This window comes from Mustelus asterias, unplaced genomic scaffold (genome assembly GCF_964213995.1).
Source record: "Mustelus asterias unplaced genomic scaffold, sMusAst1.hap1.1 HAP1_SCAFFOLD_1735, whole genome shotgun sequence".
Classification (NCBI taxonomy): Eukaryota; Metazoa; Chordata; class Chondrichthyes; order Carcharhiniformes; family Triakidae; genus Mustelus; species Mustelus asterias.
The window spans coordinates 20,660-39,284 of record NW_027591680.1 but is presented as its reverse complement, the minus strand read 5'-3'; the positions used below and the strand labels follow the sequence as shown (position 1 = coordinate 39,284).

General features: G+C 49.3%; 1 protein-coding gene across 1 annotated transcript in view; it reads left to right on the top strand.

Annotated features, from left to right (window-relative positions):
- The window catches only part of LOC144488646 (macrophage-capping protein-like), a gene marked incomplete at its 3' end in the record, with an annotated part of 64,862 nt that overhangs the window by 26,809 nt on the left and 19,428 nt on the right, over nucleotides 1-18,625 (top strand). The window contains exon 2 of the mRNA XM_078206714.1: nucleotides 17,512-17,580. Within this exon, the coding sequence (XP_078062840.1) occupies nucleotides 17,513-17,580 (68 nt within the window). The remainder of the gene's footprint in view (nucleotides 1-17,511; nucleotides 17,581-18,625) is intronic.

Genomic DNA, 18,625 nt, shown 5'->3' with positions numbered 1-18,625 from the left:
TGTTTCAGGTGTTGGAGGGAGTGAGTGTTTTGTCTGTTGGAGGGAGGGAGTGTTTTAGGTGTTGGAGGGAGTGAGTGTTTTGGGTGTTGGAGGGAGTGAATGTTTTGGGTGTTGGGGGGAGTGAGTGTTTTGACTGTTGCAGGGAGGGAGTATTTTAGGTGTTCGAGGGAGTGAGTGTTTTGGGTGTTGGAGGGAGGGTGTGTTTTATGTGTTGGAGGGAGTGAGTGTTTTGGGTGTTGGAGGGTGTGAGTGTTTTGGGTGTTGGAGGGAGTGAGTGTTTTAGTTGTTGGAGGGAGTGAGTGTTTTAGGTGTTGGAGGGAGGGAGTGTTTTGGGTGTTGGAGGGAGTGAGTGTTTTCGGTGTTGGAGGGAGTGTGTGTTTTAGGTGTTGGAGGGAGTAGTGTTTTAGGTGTTGGAGGGAGTGAGTGTTTTCGGTGTTGGAGGGAGTCAGTGTTTTAGATATTGGAGGGAGTGAGTGTTTTGGCTGTTGGAGGGTGTGAGTGTTTTAGGTGTTGGAGGGAGTGAGTGTTTTGGGTGTTGGAGGGAGTGAGTGTTTTAGGTGTTGGAGGGAGTGAGTGTTTTGGGTGTCGGAGGGAGTGAGTGTTTTGGGTGTTGGAGGGAGGGTGTGTTTTATGTGTTGGAGGGAGTGAGTGTTTTGGGTGTTGGAGGGAGTGAGTGTTTTGGGTATTGGAGGGAGTGAGTGTTTTGGCTGTTGGAGGGAGTGAGTGTTTTGGCTGTTGGAGGGAGTGAGTGTTTTGGCTGTTGGAGGGAGTGAGTGTTTTGGGTGTTGGAGGGAGTGAGTCTTCTAGGTGTTGGAGGGAGTGAGTGTTTTGGGTTTTGGAGGGAGTGAGTGTTTTGGGTGTTGGAGGGAGGGAGTTCTATCGGTGTTGGAGGGAGTGAGTGTTTTGGGTGTTGGAGGGAGTGAGAGTGTTAGGTGTTGGAGGGAGTGAGTGTTTGAGGTGTTGGCGGGAGTGAGTGTTTTGGGTGTTGGAGGGAGTGAGTCTTTTGGTGTTGGGGGGAGTGAGTCTTTTAGGTGTTGGAGGGAGTGAGTGTTTTGGGTGTTGGAGGGAGTGAGTGTTTTGGGTGTTGGAGGGAGTGAGTGTTTTAGGTGTTGGAGGGTTTGAGTGTTTTAGGTGTTGGAGGGAGTGAGTGTTTTAGGTGTTGGAGGGAGTGAGTGTTTTGGGTGTTGGTGGGAGTGACTGTTTTGGGTGTTGGAGGGAGGGTGTTTTTTATGTGTTGGAGGGAGTGAGTGTTTTGGGTGTTGGAGGGAGTGAGTGTTTTAGGTGTTCAAGGGAGTGAGTGTTTTAGGTGTTGGAGGGAGTGAGTGTTTTATGTGTTGGAGGGAGTGAGTGTTTTGGGTGTTGGAGGGTGTGAGTGTTTTGGGTGTTGGAGGGAGTGAGTGTTTTAGTTGTTGGAGGGAGAGAGTGTTTTAGATATTGGAGGGAGTGTGTGTTTTGGCTGTTGGAGGGTGTGAGTGTTTTAGGTGTTGGAGGGAGTGAGTGTTTTAGGTGTTGGAGGGAGTGAGTGTTTTAGGTGTTGGAGGGAGTGAGTGTTTTAGGTGTTGGAGGGAGCGAGTGTTTTAGGTGTTGGAGGGAGTAGTGTTTTAGGTGTTGGAGGGAGTGAGTGTTTTCGGTGTTGGAGGGAGTGAGTGTTTTGGGTGTTGGAGGGAGTGAGTGTTTTAGGTGTTGGAGGGAATGAGTGTTTTGGGTGTTGGAGGAAGTGAGTGTTTTAGGTGTTGGAGGGAGTGAGTGTTTTGGGTGTTGGAGGGAGTGAGTGTTTTAGCTGTTGGAGGGAGGGTGTGTTTTATGTGTTGGAGGGATTGAGTGTTTTGGGTGTTGGAGGGAGTGAGTGTTTTGGGTGTTGGAGGGAGTGAGTGTTTTGGCTGTTGGAGGGAGTGAGTGTTTTGGCTGTTGGAGGGAGTGAGTGTTTTGGCTGTTGGAGGGAGTGAGTGTTTTGGGTGTTGGAGGGAGTGAGTCTTCTAGGTGTTGGAGGGAGTGAGTGTTTTGGGTGTTGGAGGGAGTGAGAGTGTTAGGTGTTGGAGGGAATGAGTGTTTTAGGTGTTGGAGGGAGTGAGTGTTTTGGCTGTTGGAGGGTTTGAGTGTTTTGGCTGTTGGAGGGAGTGAGTGTTTTGGGTGTTGGAGGGAGTGAGTCTTCTAGGTGTTGGAGGGAGTGAGTGTTTTGGGTGTTGGAGGGAGTGAGAGTGTTAGGTGTTGGAGGGAGTGAGTGTTTTAGGTGTTGGAGGGAGTGAGTGTTTTGGGTGTTGGAGGGAGTGAGTGTTTTGGGTGTTGGAGGGAGTGAGTCATTTAGGTGTTGGGTGGAGTGAGTGGTTTAGGTGTTGGAGGGAGTGAGTGTTTTGGGTGTTGGAGGGAGTGAGTGTTTTGGGTGTTGGAGGGAGTGAGTGTTTTGGGTGTTGGAGGGAGTGAGTCATTTAGGTGTTGGGTGGAGTGAGTGGTTTAGGTGTTGGAGGGAGTGAGTGTTTTGGGTGTTGGAGGGAGTGAGTGTTTTAGGTGTTGGAGGGAGTGAGTGTTTTAGGTGTTGGAGGGAGTGAGTGTTTTCGGTGTTGGAGGGAGTGAGTGTTTTGGGTGTTGGTGGGAGTGAGTGTTTTAGGTATTGGAGGGAGTGAGTGTTTTAGGTGTTGGGGGGAGTGAGTGTTATAGGTGTTCAAGGGAGTGAGTGTTTTAGGTGTTGGAGGGAGTGAGTGTTTTATGTGTTGGAGGGAGTGAGTGTTTTGGGTGTTGGAGGGAGTGAGTGTTTTGGGTGTTGAAGGGAGTGAGTCTTTTAGATGTTGGAGGGATTGAGTGTTTTAGGTGTTGGAGGGACTGAGTGTTTCAGGTGTTGGAGGGAGTGACTGTTTTGGGTGTTGGAGGGAGTGAGTGTTTCAGGTGTTGGAGGGAGCGAGTGTTTCGGGTGTTGGAGTTAGTGAGTGCTTTACGTGTTGGAGGGAGTGAGTGTTTCAGGTGTTGGAGCGAGTGAGTGTTTCAAGTGTTGGAGGGAGCGAGTGTTTTGAGTGTTGGAGGGAGTGAGTGTTTTAGGTGTTGGAGGGAGTGAGTGTTTCAGGTGTTGGAGGGAGTGAGTGTTTTGGGTGTTGGAGGGAGTGTGTCTTTTAGATGTTGGAGGGAGTGAGCGTTTCAGGTGTTGGAGGGAGTGAGTGTTTTAGGTGTTGGAGGGAATGAGTGTTTTGGGAGCTGGAGGGAGTGAGTGTTTAGGTGTTGGAGGGAGCGAGTGTTTTGGGTGTTGGAGGGAGTGAGTGTTCTAGGTGATGGAGGGAGTGAGTGTTTCAGGTGTTGGAGGGAGTGAGTGTTTTGTCTGTTGGAGGGAGGGAGTGTTTTAGGTGTTGGAGGGAGTGAGTGTTTTGGGTGTTGGAGGGAGTGAATGTTTTGGGTGTTGGGGGGAGTGAGTGTTTTGACTGTTGCAGGGAGGGAGTATTTTAGGTGTTCGAGGGAGTGAGTGTTTTGGGTGTTGGAGGGAGTGAGTGTTTTGGGTGTTGGAGGGATTGTGTGTTTTGGGTGTTGGAGGGAGTGAGTGTTTTGGGTGTTGGAGGGAGTGAGTCTTTTGGGTGTTGGAGGGAGTGAGTGTTTTGGTGTTGGAGGGAGTGAGTGTTCAGTGTTGAATGGAGTGTTTTGGGTGTTGGAGGGAGGTAGTGTTTTGGGTGTTGGAGGGAGGGAGTGTTTTGGGTGTTGGAGGGAGGGAGTGTTTTGGGTGTTGGAGGGAGTGAGTGTTTTGGGTGTTGGAGGGAGTGAGTGTTTTGGGTGTTGGAGGGAGTGAGTGTTTTAGGTGTTGTAGGGAGTGAGTGTTTTGGGTGTTGGAGGGAGTGAGTGTTCAGTGTTGAATGGAGTGTTTTGGGTGTTGGAGGGAGTGAGTGTTTTAGGTGTTGGAGGGGGTGAGTGTTTTGGGTGTTGGAGGGCTTGAGTGTTTTGGGTGTTGGAGGGAGTGAGTGTTTTAGGTGTTGGAGGGAGTGAGTGTTTTGGGTTTTGGAGGGAGTGAGTTTTTTGGGTGTTGGAGCGAGTGAGTGTTTTAGGTGTTGGAGGGAGTGAGTGTTTTGGGTGTTGGAGGGATTGTGTGTTTTGGGTGTTGGAGGGAGTGAGTGTTTTAGCTCTTGGAGGGATTGAGTTTTTTGGGCGTTGGAGGGAGTGAGTGTTTTGGGTGTTGGAGGGAGGGAGTGTTTTGGGTGTTGGAGGGCTTGAGTGTTTTGGGTGTTGGAGGGAGTGAGTGTTTTAGGTGTTGGAGGGAGTGAGTGTTTTGGGTTTTGGAGGGAGTGAGTTTTTTGGGTGTTGGAGGGAGTGAGTGTTTTAGGTGTTGGAGGGAGTGAGTGTTTTGGGTGTTGGAGGGATTGTGTGTTTTGGGTGTTGGAGGGAGTGAGTGTTTTAGCTCTTGGAGGGATTGAGTTTTTTCGGCGTTGGAGGGAGTGAGTGTTTTGGGTGTTGGAGGGAGGGAGTGTTTTGGGTGTTGGAGGGAGGGAGTGCTTTGGGTGTTGGAGGGAGTGAGTGTTTCGGGTGTTGAAGGGAGTGAGTGTTTTAGCTGTTGGAGGGAGTGAGTGTTTTGGGTGTTGGAGGGAGTGAGTGTTTAGCTGTTGGAGGGAGGGCGTGTTTTAGGTGTTGGAGGGAGTGAATGTTTTAGGTGTTGGAGGGAGTGAGTGTTTTGGGTGTTGGAGGGAGTGTTTTGGGTGTTGGAGGGATTGAGTGTTTTGGGTGTTGGAGGGAGTGAGTGTTTTAGGTGTTGGAGGGAGTGAGTCTTTTGGGTGTTGGAGGGAGTGAGTGTTTTGGTGTTGGTGGGAGTGAGTGTTCAGTGTTGAATGGAGTGTTTTGGGTGTTGGAGGGAGGGAGTGCTTTGGGTGTTGGAGGGAGTGAGTGTTTTGGGTGTTGGAGGGAGTGAGTGTTTTGGGTGTTGGAGGGAGTGAGTGTTTTAGGTGTTGGAGGGAGTGAGTGTTTTCGGTGTTGGAGGGAGTGAGTGTTCAGTGTTGAATGGAGTGTTTTGGGTGTTGGAGGGAGTGAGTGTTTTAGGTGTTGGAGGTGGTGAGTGTTTTGGGTGTTGGAGGGATTGAGTGTTTTGGGTGTTGGAGGGAGTGAGTGTTTTAGGTGTTGGAGGGAGTGAGTGTTTTGGGTTTTGGAGGGAGTGAGTGTTTTGGGTGTTGGAGGGAGTGAGTGTTTTACGTGTTGGAGGGAGTGAGTGTTTTGGGTGTTGGAGGGAGGGAGTGTTTTGGGTGTTGGAGGGAGGGAGTGTTTTGGGTGTTGGAGGGAATGAGTGTTTTGGGTGTTGGAGTGAGTGAGTGTTTTGGGTGTTGGAGGGAGTGAGTGTTTTGGGTGTTGGAGGGAGTGAGTGTTTTGAGTGTTGGAGGGAGTGAGTGTTTTGGGTGCTGGAGGGAGTGAGTGTTTTGGGTGCTGGAGGGAGTGAGTGTTTTAGCTGTTGGAGGGAGTGAGTGTTTTAGGTGTTGGAGGGAGGGAGTGTTTTGGGTGTTGGAGGGAGTGAGTGTTTTAGGTGTTGGAGGGAGTGAGTGTTTTAGGTGTTGGAGGGAGTGAGTGTTTTAGGTGTTGGAGGGAGTGAGTGTTTTGGGTGTTGGAGGGAGTGAATGTTTTAGGTGTTGGAGGGAGTGAGTGTTTTAGGTGTTGGAGGGAGTGAGTGTTTTAGGTGTTGGAGGGAGTGAGTGTTTTGGGTGTTGGAGGGAGTGAGTATTTTAGGTGTTGGAGGGAGTGAGTGTTTTAGGTGTTGGAGGGAGTGAGTGTTTTGGGTGTTGGAGGGAGTGAGTGTTCAGTGTTGGAGGGAGTGAGTGTTTTAGGTGTTGGAGGGAGTGAGTGTTTTGGGTGTTGGAGGGAGTGAGTGTTTTGGGTGTTGGAGGTAGTGAGTGTTTTGGGTGTTGGAGGGAGTGAGTGTTTTAGGTGTTGGAGGGAGGGAGTGTTTTGGGTGTTGGAGGGAGTGATTGTTTTGGGTGTTGGAGGGAGTGAGTGTTTTAGTTGTTGGAGGGAGTGAGTGTTTTAGGTGTTGGAGGGAGTGAGTGTTTTAGGTGTTGGAGGGAGTGAGTGTTTTCGGTATTGGAGGGAGTGAGTGTTCGGTGTTGGAGGGAGTGAGTGTTTTGGGTGTTGGAGGGAGTGAGTGTTTTAGTTGTTGGAGGGAGTGAGTGTTTTAGGTGTTGGAGGGAGTGAGTGTTTTAGGTGTTGGAGGGAGTGAGTGTTTTAGGTGTTGGAGGGAGTGAGTGTTTTAGATGTTGGAGGGAGTGAGTGTTTTGGGTGTTGGAGGGAGTGAATGTTTTAGGTGTTGGAGGGAGTGAGTGTTTCAGGTGTTGGAGGGAGTGAGTGTTTTAGGTGTTGGAGGGAGTGAGTGTTTTGGGTGTTGGAGGGAGTGAGTATTTTAGGTGTTGGAGGGAGTGAGTGTTTTAGGTGTTGGTGGGAGTGAGTGTTTTGGGTGTTGGAGGGAGTGAGTGTTCAGTGTTGGAGGGAGTGAGTGTTTTGGGTGTTGGAGGGAGTGAATGTTTTAGGTGTTGGAGGGAGTGAGTGTTTTAGGTGTTGGAGGGAGTGAATGTTTTAGGTGTTGGAGGGAGTGAGTGTTTTGGGTGTTGGAGGGAGTGAGTATTTTAGGTGTTGGAGGGAGTGAGTGTTTTAGGTGTTGGAGGGAGTGAGTGTTTTGGGTGTTGGAGGGAGTGAGTGTTCAGTGTTGGAGGGAGTGAGTGTTTTAGGTGTTGGAGGGAGTGAGTGTTTTAGGTGTTGGAGGGAGTGAGTGTTTTCGGTATTGGAGGGAGTGAGTGTTTTAGGTGTTGGAGGGAGTGAGTGTTTTAGGTGTTGGAGGGAGTGAGTGTTTTAGGTGTTGGAGGGAGTGAGTGTTTTTGGTATTGGAGGGAGTGAGTGTTTTAGGTGTTGGAGGGAGTGAGTGTTTTAGGTGTTGGAGGGAGTGAGTGTTTTAGTTGTTGGAGGGAGTGAGTGTTTTAGGTGTTGGAGGGAGTGAGTGTTTTAGGTGTTGGAGGGAGTGAGTGTTTTCGGTATTGGAGGGAGTGAGTGTTCGGTGTTGGAGGGAGTGAGTGTTTTGGGTGTTGGAGGGAGTGAGTGTTTTAGTTGTTGGAGGGAGTGAGTGTTTTAGGTGTTGGAGGGAGTGAGTGTTTTAGGTGTTGGAGGGAGTGAGTGTTTTAGGTGTTGGAGGGAGTGAGTGTTTTAGATGTTGGAGGGAGTGAGTGTTTTGGGTGTTGGAGGGAGTGAATGTTTTAGGTGTTGGAGGGAGTGAGTGTTTTAGGTGTTGGAGGGAGTGAGTGTTTTAGGTGTTGGAGGGAGTGAGTGTTTTGGGTGTTGGAGGGAGTGAGTATTTTAGGTGTTGGAGGGAGTGAGTGTTTTAGGTGTTGGTGGGAGTGAGTGTTTTGGGTGTTGGAGGGAGTGAGTGTTCAGTGTTGGAGGGAGTGAGTGTTTTGGGTGTTGGAGGGAGTGAATGTTTTAGGTGTTGGAGGGAGTGAGTGTTTTAGGTGTTGGAGGGAGTGAATGTTTTAGGTGTTGGAGGGAGTGAGTGTTTTGGGTGTTGGAGGGAGTGAGTATTTTAGGTGTTGGAGGGAGTGAGTGTTTTAGGTGTTGGAGGGAGTGAGTGTTTTGGGTGTTGGAGGGAGTGAGTGTTCAGTGTTGGAGGGAGTGAGTGTTTTAGGTGTTGGAGGGAGTGAGTGTTTTAGGTGTTGGAGGGAGTGAGTGTTTTCGGTATTGGAGGGAGTGAGTGTTTTAGGTGTTGGAGGGAGTGAGTGTTTTAGGTGTTGGAGGGAGTGAGTGTTTTAGGTGTTGGAGGGAGTGAGTGTTTTAGGTGTTGGAGGGAGTGAGTGTTTTCGGTATTGGAGGGAGTGAGTGTTTTAGGTGTTGGAGGGAGTGAGTGTTTTAGGTGTTGGAGGGAGTGAGTGTTTTGGGTGTTGGAGGGAGTGAGTGTTTTAGGTGTTGGAGGGAGTGAGTGTTTTAGGTGTTGGAGGGAGTGAGTGTCCGGTGTTGGAGGGAGTGAGTGTTTTGGGTGTTGGAGGGAGTGCGTGTTTTGGGTGTTGGAGGGAGTGAATGTTTTGGGTGTTGGAGGGAGTGAGTGTTTTAGGTGTTGGAGGGAGGGAGTGTTTTAGGTGTTGGAGGGAGTGAGTGTTTTAGGTGTTGGAGGGAGTGAGTGTTCGGTGTTGGAGGGAGTGTTTTAGGTTTTGAATGGTGTGCTGAACAGTCTGATGCTTGTTGGCCTTTCTGCGTGTCATGTGAAGGAACGCAGCAACCTTTGTGTGCACAGCAGGATCCCATTAACTGCAAAGTGGGTATGACCAAGCAATTTCTCATTTCTGTTTACCAATGACTGATTAGCGGGTACTGGGTTCAGAGGGGAACACTTGCTGGAGGGTGTAATCCCTCATCTCCACTGCAATGGGGCAGCTTGTTAGTTCCAATCTCCCGTGTCGATCAGAATTGCGGCAGCATTTATACGTTGAAGTTTGAGAGCGTGACAATATCTTCCTCACTGACATGATGTTGTCAGTCTCGAAGTTTCCAAACTCACCGACCTTCCGGTCATACAGAGTGGGAGCTTCCGGAAGCAAAGTGCTAACGGTAGCTCAGAAACAGACCACAAGTTAATATCCTGTGTATGCTCTCTGTCTCTGCCCTCCCTCACTCTGTTTATTTCTCTCTCTCCCCTCCCTCACTCTCTCTCTCTCTCTCTCCCCTCCCTCACTTTGTTTGTTTCTCTCTCCTCCCTCACTCTCTGTCTCTCCCGCCTCTCTCTCTTGATCTGTTGCTATCAGTCTCTCTCTGCCTTGTTCTCTATCTATCCCTGTTTCTTTCTCCCCTCTGTCTCTGTCTCTGTCTCTCCATGTATCTCTCTCTGTCTCTCTCTCTCCAATTATCTATCTATTTCTCTCTCTCTATCTCTCTCCCCTCTCTAACTCCCTCTCTATCTTCCTATTTGTTTCTTCAATCTGTCTTTCTCTCTCCCTCTCTCTTGCTATCACTCTCTCTCTCTCCCTTTCATTCAGTATCGCTGTCCTGTGTCTTCTCGCTCTCTTTTTCTCTATCGCTCCATCTCTCTCTCTCTCTCTCTGTTCCCCAATCCATCAATCTCTGATTCTTCCTCTCTACCTCTTTCTGTACACCTCTACTCCTGTCTTCTCCACCTTCTCCTCCTCCCGTGTCTACTTTCCCATCTTCCCTCTGTCTCCCTCACCTCTGTCTCACTTTCTGTCACTTCCTCTCTGTTTTCTCTCTCTCTCTCTCTCCACCATCTCTTTCTCTCACTGTATTTCTTTCTCTTTCTTTCCCTCTTGCTCTTTCCCCTTTCTTTGAATCGAACCCAGGGTCCCTGGAGCTGTGAGGCAGCAGTGCTAACCACCTTGGCACCGTGCTGTCCCACCGCCAACATGCCGCACCCCTCTCTCCCCTCTCCTTGTCTCCCTCTGTGTGCCTCAGTTTAAAATCTCTTGCCAACTTTCTGTTGTTGAATCTCTGACCAGTCTCACCTCTCACTTGGTACTGCATTCATAAGGCGTAGGGGATTCTTGCCTTTATTAGCCGAGGCACATAATAGAAGAGCAAGGAGGTTATGATGGAGCTGTATTAAACACTCGTTAGGCCACAGCTAGAGTATTGCGTGCAGTTCTGGTCACTGCACCACAGGAAGGATGTGATTGGACTGGAGAGGGAGATTCACCAGGATGCTGCCTGGAATGGAGCGTTTCAGCTTTGAGGAGAGGCTGGTTAGGCTGGGGTTGTTTTCCTTAGAGCACAGAAGGCTGAGGGAAGGAGGTGATTGAGGTGTACACAATTGTGAGGGACATAGATAGGGTGGATAGGAAGAAACTTTTCCCTTTACATAGAAACATGGAAAGTAGAAGCAGGAGGAGGCCATTCGGCCCTTCCAGCCTGCTCCAACATTCATTTTGATCCTGGCTGATCATCAAATTCAATATCCTGATCTCCCCCTTCCCCCCATATCCCTCGATCCCTTTAGCCCCAAGAGCGATATCTAATTTCTTCCAATCACACAACGTTTTGCCCTCAACTACTTTCTGTGGGAGTGAATTCCACACATTCACCATCCTCTGGGTGAAGAAATTTCTCCTCACCTCAGTTCTAAAAGGTTTACCCCTTCTCCTCAAACTATGACCCCTAGTTCTGGACTCCCCACCATCAGGAACATTCTTTCTGAATTCAGTAGTAGAGGGGTCATTAACCAGGGGCAGAGATTTCCGGGAAGGGGCAGGAGATTTAGAGGGGATGTGAGGAAAAGCTTTTTCATCCAGAGGATAGTTCATAAGTTTATAAGATACAGGAGCAGAATGAGGCCATTTGGCCCATCGAGTCCCCTTCGCCATTCAATCATGGCTGATATGCTCCTCATCCTCATTTTCCTGTCTTCTCTTCATAACCCTTCAACCCATTACCAATTAAAAATCTGTCTAACTCCTTAAATGTACTCACTGTCCCAGCATCCACTGCACTTTGGGATAGCGAATTCCACAGATTCACAGCCCTTTGGAAGAAGCAGTTTCTCCTCTACTCTGTTTTAAATTTGCTCCCCCTTATCCTCAGACTATGACCCCTCGTCCTAGAATGCCCCACAAGAGGAAGCATCTGCTCCACGTCTACTTTATCCATACCTTTTATCATCTTATATACCTCAATTTGATCTCCCCTCATTCTTCTAAATTCCAGAGAGTATCGGCCTAAACTGTTCAATCTCTCTTCATACGACAAACCCCTCATCCTCGGAATCAATCCAGTGAACCTCCTCTCAACTGCCTCCAAGGCCACCACATCCTTCCTCAAATACGGGGATCCAAAACTGTCTATAATATTCCAGACGTGGCCTCATCATGGGTGGTGGGAATCTGGAACTTGCTGCCTGAAAGGGAGGTAGAGGCCGAAACCCTCACAACATTTCGGAAGCATTTAGATCAACACTTGAAACGCCCTAGCATACACGGCAACGGACCAAGTGCTGGAAATGGGATAAGAATAACTAGGGGCTCGATGGCCGGCGCAGACAGAATGGGCCAAAGGGCCTCTTTCTGTCCTGTAAAATTCTAAGGCCGCGACTTTATGAAAAAAATTCAAAGTGCCAACATAACAGGAGAGTTTCAGACCCGTTTTGTCTGGGTGAGTGTGTCAGGGAGAACACTGACCGGCAAGGTGATTAAGGTAAGATAGCACGACAGCGTCCAGGACTCATTAATGACATGCTAAGCATATCGTTAATACACGGGGAGGTGATGGCCTAGTGTATTATTCCTGGACTATTAACCCAGAACCTCAGCTAATGTTCTGGGGACCCGGGTTCGAATCCCACCATGGCCGATGGCGGAATTTGAATTCAATAAAAAATATCTGGAATTAAGAATCTTCTGATGATCCATTGTCGGAAAAACCCACCTGGTTCACTAATTCCCTTTAGGGAAGGAAATCTGCCGTCCTTACCCCGGTCTGGCCTACATGTGACTCCAGAGCCACAGCAATGTGGTTGACTCTTAACTGCCCCCAGGCAACGAGCGATGGGCAATAAATGCTGGCCCAGCCAGTGACGCCCATGTCCCACGGATGAATAAAAGCAAATTTAAATGGGCTTCGCAGTGGTAAGATCACGCGCTATGACTTGATGACTCGATGACAACAGAGAAATGGAGAAAATTCAATTTGAAGTAAAAACAGAAAATGCTGGAAATATTAAATAGGTTTGTGGCATCTGTGGAGAGAGATACAGAGATAGCTGACTGTGTTTACCCCAAGACCATAAGATATAAGAGCAGAATTAGACCATTCAGCCCATCAGGTCTGCTCCGCCATGGCTGATAAGTTTCTCAATCCCATTCTCCCGCCTTTTCCCCTTAACCTTTGGTCCCCTTACCAATTAAGACCCTATCTATCTCTGTCTTAAAGACACTCGATGACCCGGCCTCCACAGCCTCTGTGGCAAAGAGTTCCACAGGTTCATCACTCTCTGGCTGAAGAAATTCCACCTTATCTCAGTTCTAAAGGGTCGTCCCTTTAGCCTGATGTTGTGCCCTCTGGTTCTAGTTTTTCCGACTCGTGGAAACATCCTCTCCACATCCACTCTATCCAGGCCTCGCAATATCCTGTAAGTTGCAATAAGATCCCCCCTCGTCCTTCTAAACTGCAATGAGTACAGACCCAGAGTCCTCAACCGTTCCTCATATGACAAGCTCTTCATTCCAGGGATCATTCTTGTGAACCTCCTCTGGACCCTTTCCAAGGCCGGCACAAAACTGCTCACAATACTCCAAATGGGGTCTGACCAGAGTCTTATACAGCCTCAGAAGTACATTCCTGCTCTTGGATTCTAGCCCTCTCGACATGAATGCTAACATTGCATTTGTCTTCCTAACGGCCAACTGAACCTACACGTTAACCTTAAGGGAGTCTTGAACAAGAACTCCTAATTCCCCTTTACGCTTCCGATTTCTGAATTCTCTCCCCGTTTAGAATATAGTCTACATCTCTATTCTTCCTTCCAAAGTGCAGAACCTCACACTTTTCCACATTGTATTCCATCTGCCACTTCTTTGCCCACTCTCCTAACCTGTCCAAGTCCTTCTGCAGCCCCCCTGCTTCCTCAATACTACCTGTCCCTCTACATATCTTTGTATCATCTGCAAAAACTTAGCCACAATGCCCTCAGCTTCTCTCTCCACAGATGCTGAGAGTCTTGCTGAGTACATTGCAGCACGTTCTGAGTTTATTTCCGATTTCCAGTCTAATTGTATCCGAGTAGATTTTAATTTAACTGTGATGTGCAGTGAACTGATTGCTGAACGAGGGTGTGCACTGTCACGCAGACATGGCCTGTGCACTGTCATGCACACAGCGTGTGCACTGTCACGCTAACACAGCGTGTCACGCTAACGCAGCGTGTGCATGAGGCAAGAAACGGTGTCGCTTCCTGAGAAACTGAGTGTGTTCTGCAGATAGCCGTCAAAGGAGATTAGACCACAGATATCCAGAAATAATGCACACAGCTGCTGCCCGGGCGTGTATATACACACACACAGAGACACATTTACAGTTACATTCGGAAACCCGTAACCACATCTTCACATCACATTCTGTCTTGATAACACGACTTGACGCAAGCCCGCTTACAGCTCATCACTGACTCCCTGCCTCATTCAGGCCCCCACTTCCTCCACTTCCTCCACAATCAAATCCTCTGACACAATTTGGACCGATCGCCCACACTCGACCATCGCTCCAAACTGTGGTCATCCCAAAGTCTGCTCCCTGTGCCCGAATTCACATCAGCCTCTGCTCCTTTCTCAGCCCCAAATTCATTGATTTACAAAACTACCAGCAAAATAGGGATTCGATTTGACAAAATTTATTCTTCACAAGCTTGGCCTCACCCTTTCCATCTCTGTAACCTCCTCCAGCCCCTACAACTCTCCCTATCTCTGTAACCTCCTCCAGCCCCAACAACTCTCCCTATCTCTGTAACCTCCTCCAGCCCCTACAACTCTCGCTATCTCTGTAACCTCCTCCAGCCCCTACAACTCTCCCTATCTCTGTAACCTCCTTCAGCCCCAACAACTCTCCCTATCTCTGTAGCCTCCTCCAGCCCCTACAACCTCCTCCAGCCCTTACATCCACCTATATCTCTGTAACCTCCTCCAGCCCCTACAATCCACCCTATCTCTGTAACCTCCTCCAGCCCCTACAACCCTCCATATCTCTGTAAACCCCACCAGCCCCTACAACCCTCCCTATCTCTGTAACCTCCTCCAGCCCCTACAATCCTCCCTATCTCTGTGACCTCTTCCAGCCCCTACAACCATCCCTATCTCTGTAACTTCCTCCAGTCCCTACCACTCTCCCTATCTCTGTAACCTCCTCCAGCCCCTACAACCTGCCATATCTCTGTAAACCCCTCCAGCCCCTACAACCCTCCAAATCTCTGTAACCTCCTCCAGTCCCTACACCCCTCCCTATCTCTGTAACGTCCTCCAGCCCCTCCAACCCTCCCTATCTCTGTAAACCCCTCCAGCCCCTCCAACCCTCCCTATCTCTGTAAACCCCTCCAGCCCCGACAAAGGTCCCTATCTCTGTAACCACCTCCAGCCCCTACAACCCTCCATATGTCTGTGACCTCCTCCAGCCCCTTCAACACTCCCTATCTCTGTAACTCCCTCGTCTGTCACTTGCTCCGGTTTCCTCCCACAGTCTGAAAGACGTGCTGGTTGGGTGCACTGGCCGTGCTGAATTCTCCTTTTTTAACTTTATTTATTATTGTCACAAGTAGGCTGACATTAACACTGCAATGAAGTGACTGTGAAAATCCCCCAGTCGCCACACTCCGGCGCCTGTTCGGGTCAATGACCCCAACCAGCACGTCTTTCGGGCTGTGGGAGGAAACCGGAGCACCCGGAGTAAACCCACGCAGACACGGGGAGAACATGCAGACTCCACACAGACAGTGAGCCAAGCCGGGAATCGAACCCGGGTCCCCGGCGCTGTGAGGCAGCGGTGCTAACCACTGTGCCACCGTGTGTGTGTGAGGACATTTAAGAGTGAAGGACATTGTCAAAGACAACCAATTTCCTTCCCTAAAGCACATTAGTGAGCCAGATGGGTTTTTCCGACAATGGTTTCATGGTCATCAGTAGATTCTTAATTCCAGACTTTTATTGAATTCAAACTTCACCATCTGACGTGGCGGGATTCGAACCCGGGTCTCCAGATCTTGCCCAGGGTCTCTATGCCACAGCCTCCCCTGATATCCTCCGCTGTGTCCGATTATCACCTCAAGTGCGAACGTTGGTGTTGCGACTGTGCTTCCCGCGGTCAGGGCCGCAGGATACAGCAATCCATTCAGTGCCCTCGTCCTGGAGGAATAGACTTCCCACTGCCTAGCCAATCCAACCACTCACTATCCCTCTCGGATACGATTCCGAGTGTCCTGTTGCTGCCCGCTCCAACTGCACGGCATTCCATTTGGAGAAAAAGACCATCCAGCCTAGGAGCAGAAGTAGGCCATTTGGCCCATCATAAGAACATAATAACATAAGAAATAGGAGCAGGTGTAGGCCATCTAGCCCCTCGAGCCTGCCCCGCCATCATGACTGATCTGAAGTGGATCAGTTCCACTTACCCGCCTGATCCCCATAACCCCTAATTCCCTTACCGATCAGGAATCCATCTATCCGTGACTTAAACATATTCAACGAGGTAGCCTCCACCACTTCAGTGGGCAGAGAATTCCAGAGATTCACCACCCTCTGAGAGAAGAAGTTCCTCCTCAACTCTGTCCTAAACTGACCCCCCTTTATTTTGAGGCTGTGCCCTCTAGTTCTGGTTTCCTTTCTGAGTGGAAAGAATCTCTCCATCTCTACCCTATCCAGCCCCTTCATTATCTTATAGGCCTCTATAAGATCACCCCTCAGCCTTCAAAACTCCAACGAGTACAAACCTAATCTGCTCAATCTCTCCTCATAATCTACACCCCTCATCTCCGGTATCAACCTGGTGAACCTTCTCTGCACTCCCTCCAAGGCCAATATATCCTTTCGCAAGTAAGGGGACCAAAACTGCACACAGTATTCCAGTTGCGGCCTCACCAATGCCTTGTACAGATGCAGCAAGACTTCTCTGCTTTTATATTCTATCCCCCTCGCGATAAATGCCAACATCCCATTTGCCTTCTTGATCACCTGTTGTACTTGCAGACTGAGTTTTTGCGACTCATGCACAAGGACCCCCAGGTCCCTTTGCACAGCAGCATGTTGTAATTTTTTTCCATTTAAATAATAATCCAATTCGCTATTATTTCTTCCAAAGTTAATAACCTCACATTTGCCAACGTTATACTCCATCTGCCAGATCCTCGCCCACTCACTCAGCCTATCCAAATCTCTCTGCAGACCTTCCGCTTCCTCCACGTAATTCACTTTCCCACTTATCTTCGTGTTGTCAGCAAACTTTATTACCCTACACTCAGTCCCCTCCTCCAGATCATCTATGTAAATAGTAAACAGTTGAGGCCCCAGTACCGATCCCTGCGGCACGCCACTAGTTACCATCTGCCAACCAGAAAAGCACCCATTTATTCCAACTCTCTGCTTCCTGTCGGAGAGCCAATCCCCAATCCACGCTAACACCCTACCCCCAACTCCATCGCGTCTGTTCCACCAATCAGTGGGCTCATGACTGATCTGATGTGATAATCCTCAACTCCACTTTCCAACCTTATCCCCATAATTCTCAATTCCCTTACTGATTAAAAACCTGTCCATCTCTGCCTTGAACATACTTAACAACCCAGTCTCTACAGCTCTCTGGGGTAAAGAATTCCACAGATTCACTACCCTCTGGGGGAAGAGATTTCTTCTCATCTGAAAGGGCTAATAATCACACAGTTTAATAAAAGGCTATGAGAAAAAACACAGAAAAGTCGCTACAGATAAGCACCAAGGCCTTTAGTCTGAGACAGTTCATTAACTCAGACATCTGGACCGAGGAGGAGTGTTATACACAGGCACAAACTGGGACATCAATGATAACTTGTAACAATGATGAATTAGGTTAGCTAACATGATTACATCTTAATGCTGATTGGATATTATAATTAAGCAGGCGAGTAATGATTGTGATTAGCTTTAATATCTGTACCTTATGAATGATGTAACCTTAATCAATAACTGTGAGTGGATAGAGAAAACTCCGATACCTTAATTGGTACAAATTACTTGAAATTGACTTTGAAACTATAACTAAAGGGCTCTGGCTACTTAGCAGCACGAATCTGCGACTTTCCAGGGTCCACACGATATAGTTTGACTAAAACAGCTGTTGAAGAGAACTCTGTGACTTGGTCTGGTTGTGTGAAGGGTAACGTTGTGATCAATTAAAAGGCTGAACATCAAAGCCCACAACACCATCGCTGTTTTAACTGGGCGACCACTCACGCTGAGACTCTGCCCTCTGGTCCGAGACCCTCCCACAAGGGGAAACAACATCTCAGCATCCACCCTGTCAAGCCCCCTGAGAAACCAATGCTCATAGAATCCTACAGTGCAGAAGGAGGCCAATCGGCCCATCGAGTCTGCACCGACCACAATCCCACCCAGGCCCTATCCCCATAACCCCATGCATTTACCCTAACTAGACCCCCCGACACAAAGGGACAGTTAACCATGGCCAGTCAACCTAACCTGCAGATCTTTGGAGTGTGGGAGCACCCGGAGGAAACCCACGCAGACAAGGGGAGAACCCGCAGACTCCACACAGTCAACCAAGGCCTGAATTGAACCTGGGTCCCTGGCGCTGTGAGGCAGCAGTGCTAACCACTGTGCCACCATGCCGCCCCTCTTATGTCGCAATAAGGTCACCTCTCATTCTTCTGAACCCAATGAGTACAGGCCTGCTCAAGCTCTCCTCGTGAGAAAATCCCTCCAAACCCGGGTTCGTCAGAGTGAACATTCTCTGGATTTTTCCTTAGGTAAGGGGCACAAAACTGTTCACAATATTAGGAAGGGGAAGGGAAGTTGTGCTCTGGCTGTAAGCTGACTGAGTTTGTGTTCCTCTTTCTGACAGAATGTATCAAGGGGGACCGATATCCGGGACCGCAGGAAAGGCCCAACCTTACTGGAAATGGGAGAAAAGGTAAGGAATGCTGGGCAGTCACCACACCAGGCATCTCTGCTTTCCCACCGAGCAAAAATGTACTTTGTCTGAGGAGGTGTTCTGGGCAGTGTCCTTTGTCAGGTAGATCACTGAGTTACAGATGGGAAGGTTGTACGGGCTGGAGGAGGTTACAGAGATCGGAAAAGTTGTAGGGTTGGAGGAGGTTACAGAGATAGGGTGTGTTGTAGGGGCTGGAGGAGGTTACAGAGATAGGGAGTGTTGTAGGGGCTGGAAGAGTTTACAGAGATAGGGAAAGTTGGGCTGGAGGAGGTTACAGAGATAGGGAGTGTTGTAGGGGCTGGAGGAGGGTACAGAGATAGGGAGTGTTGTAGGGGCTGGAGGACGTTACAGAGATAGGGAGGGTTGTAGGGGCTGGAGGAGGTTACAGAGATAGGGAGGGTTGTAGGGGCTGGAGGAGGTTACAGAGATAGGGAGGGTTGTAGGGGCTGGAGGAGGTTACAGACATAGGGAGGGGTGTAGGGGCTGGAGGAGGTTACAGAGATAGGGAGGGTTGGAGGGGCTGGAGGAGGTTACAGAGATAGGGAGTGTTGTAGGGGCTGGAGGAGGTTACAGAGATAGGGAGGGGTGTAGGGGCTGGAGGAGGTTACAGAGATAGGGAGGGTTGGAGGGGCTGGAGGAGGTTACACAGATAGGGAGGGTTGTAGGGGCTGGAGGAGGTTACAGAGATAGGGAGGGTTGTAGGGGCTGGAGGAGGTTACAGACATAGGGAGGGGTGTAGGGGCTGGAGGAGGTTACAGAGATAGGGAGGGTTGGAGGGGCTGGAGGAGGTTACAGAGATAGGGAGTGTTGTAGGGGCTGGAGGAGGTTACAGAGATAGGGAGGGGTGTAGGGGCTGGAGGAGGTTACAGAGATAGGGAGGGTTGGAGGGGCTGGAGGAGGTTACACAGATAGGGAGGATTGTAGGGGCTGGAGGAGGTTACAGAGATAGGGAGGATTGTAGGGGCTGGAGGAGGTTACACAGATAGGGAGGATTGTAGGGGCTGGTGGAGTTTACAGAGATAGG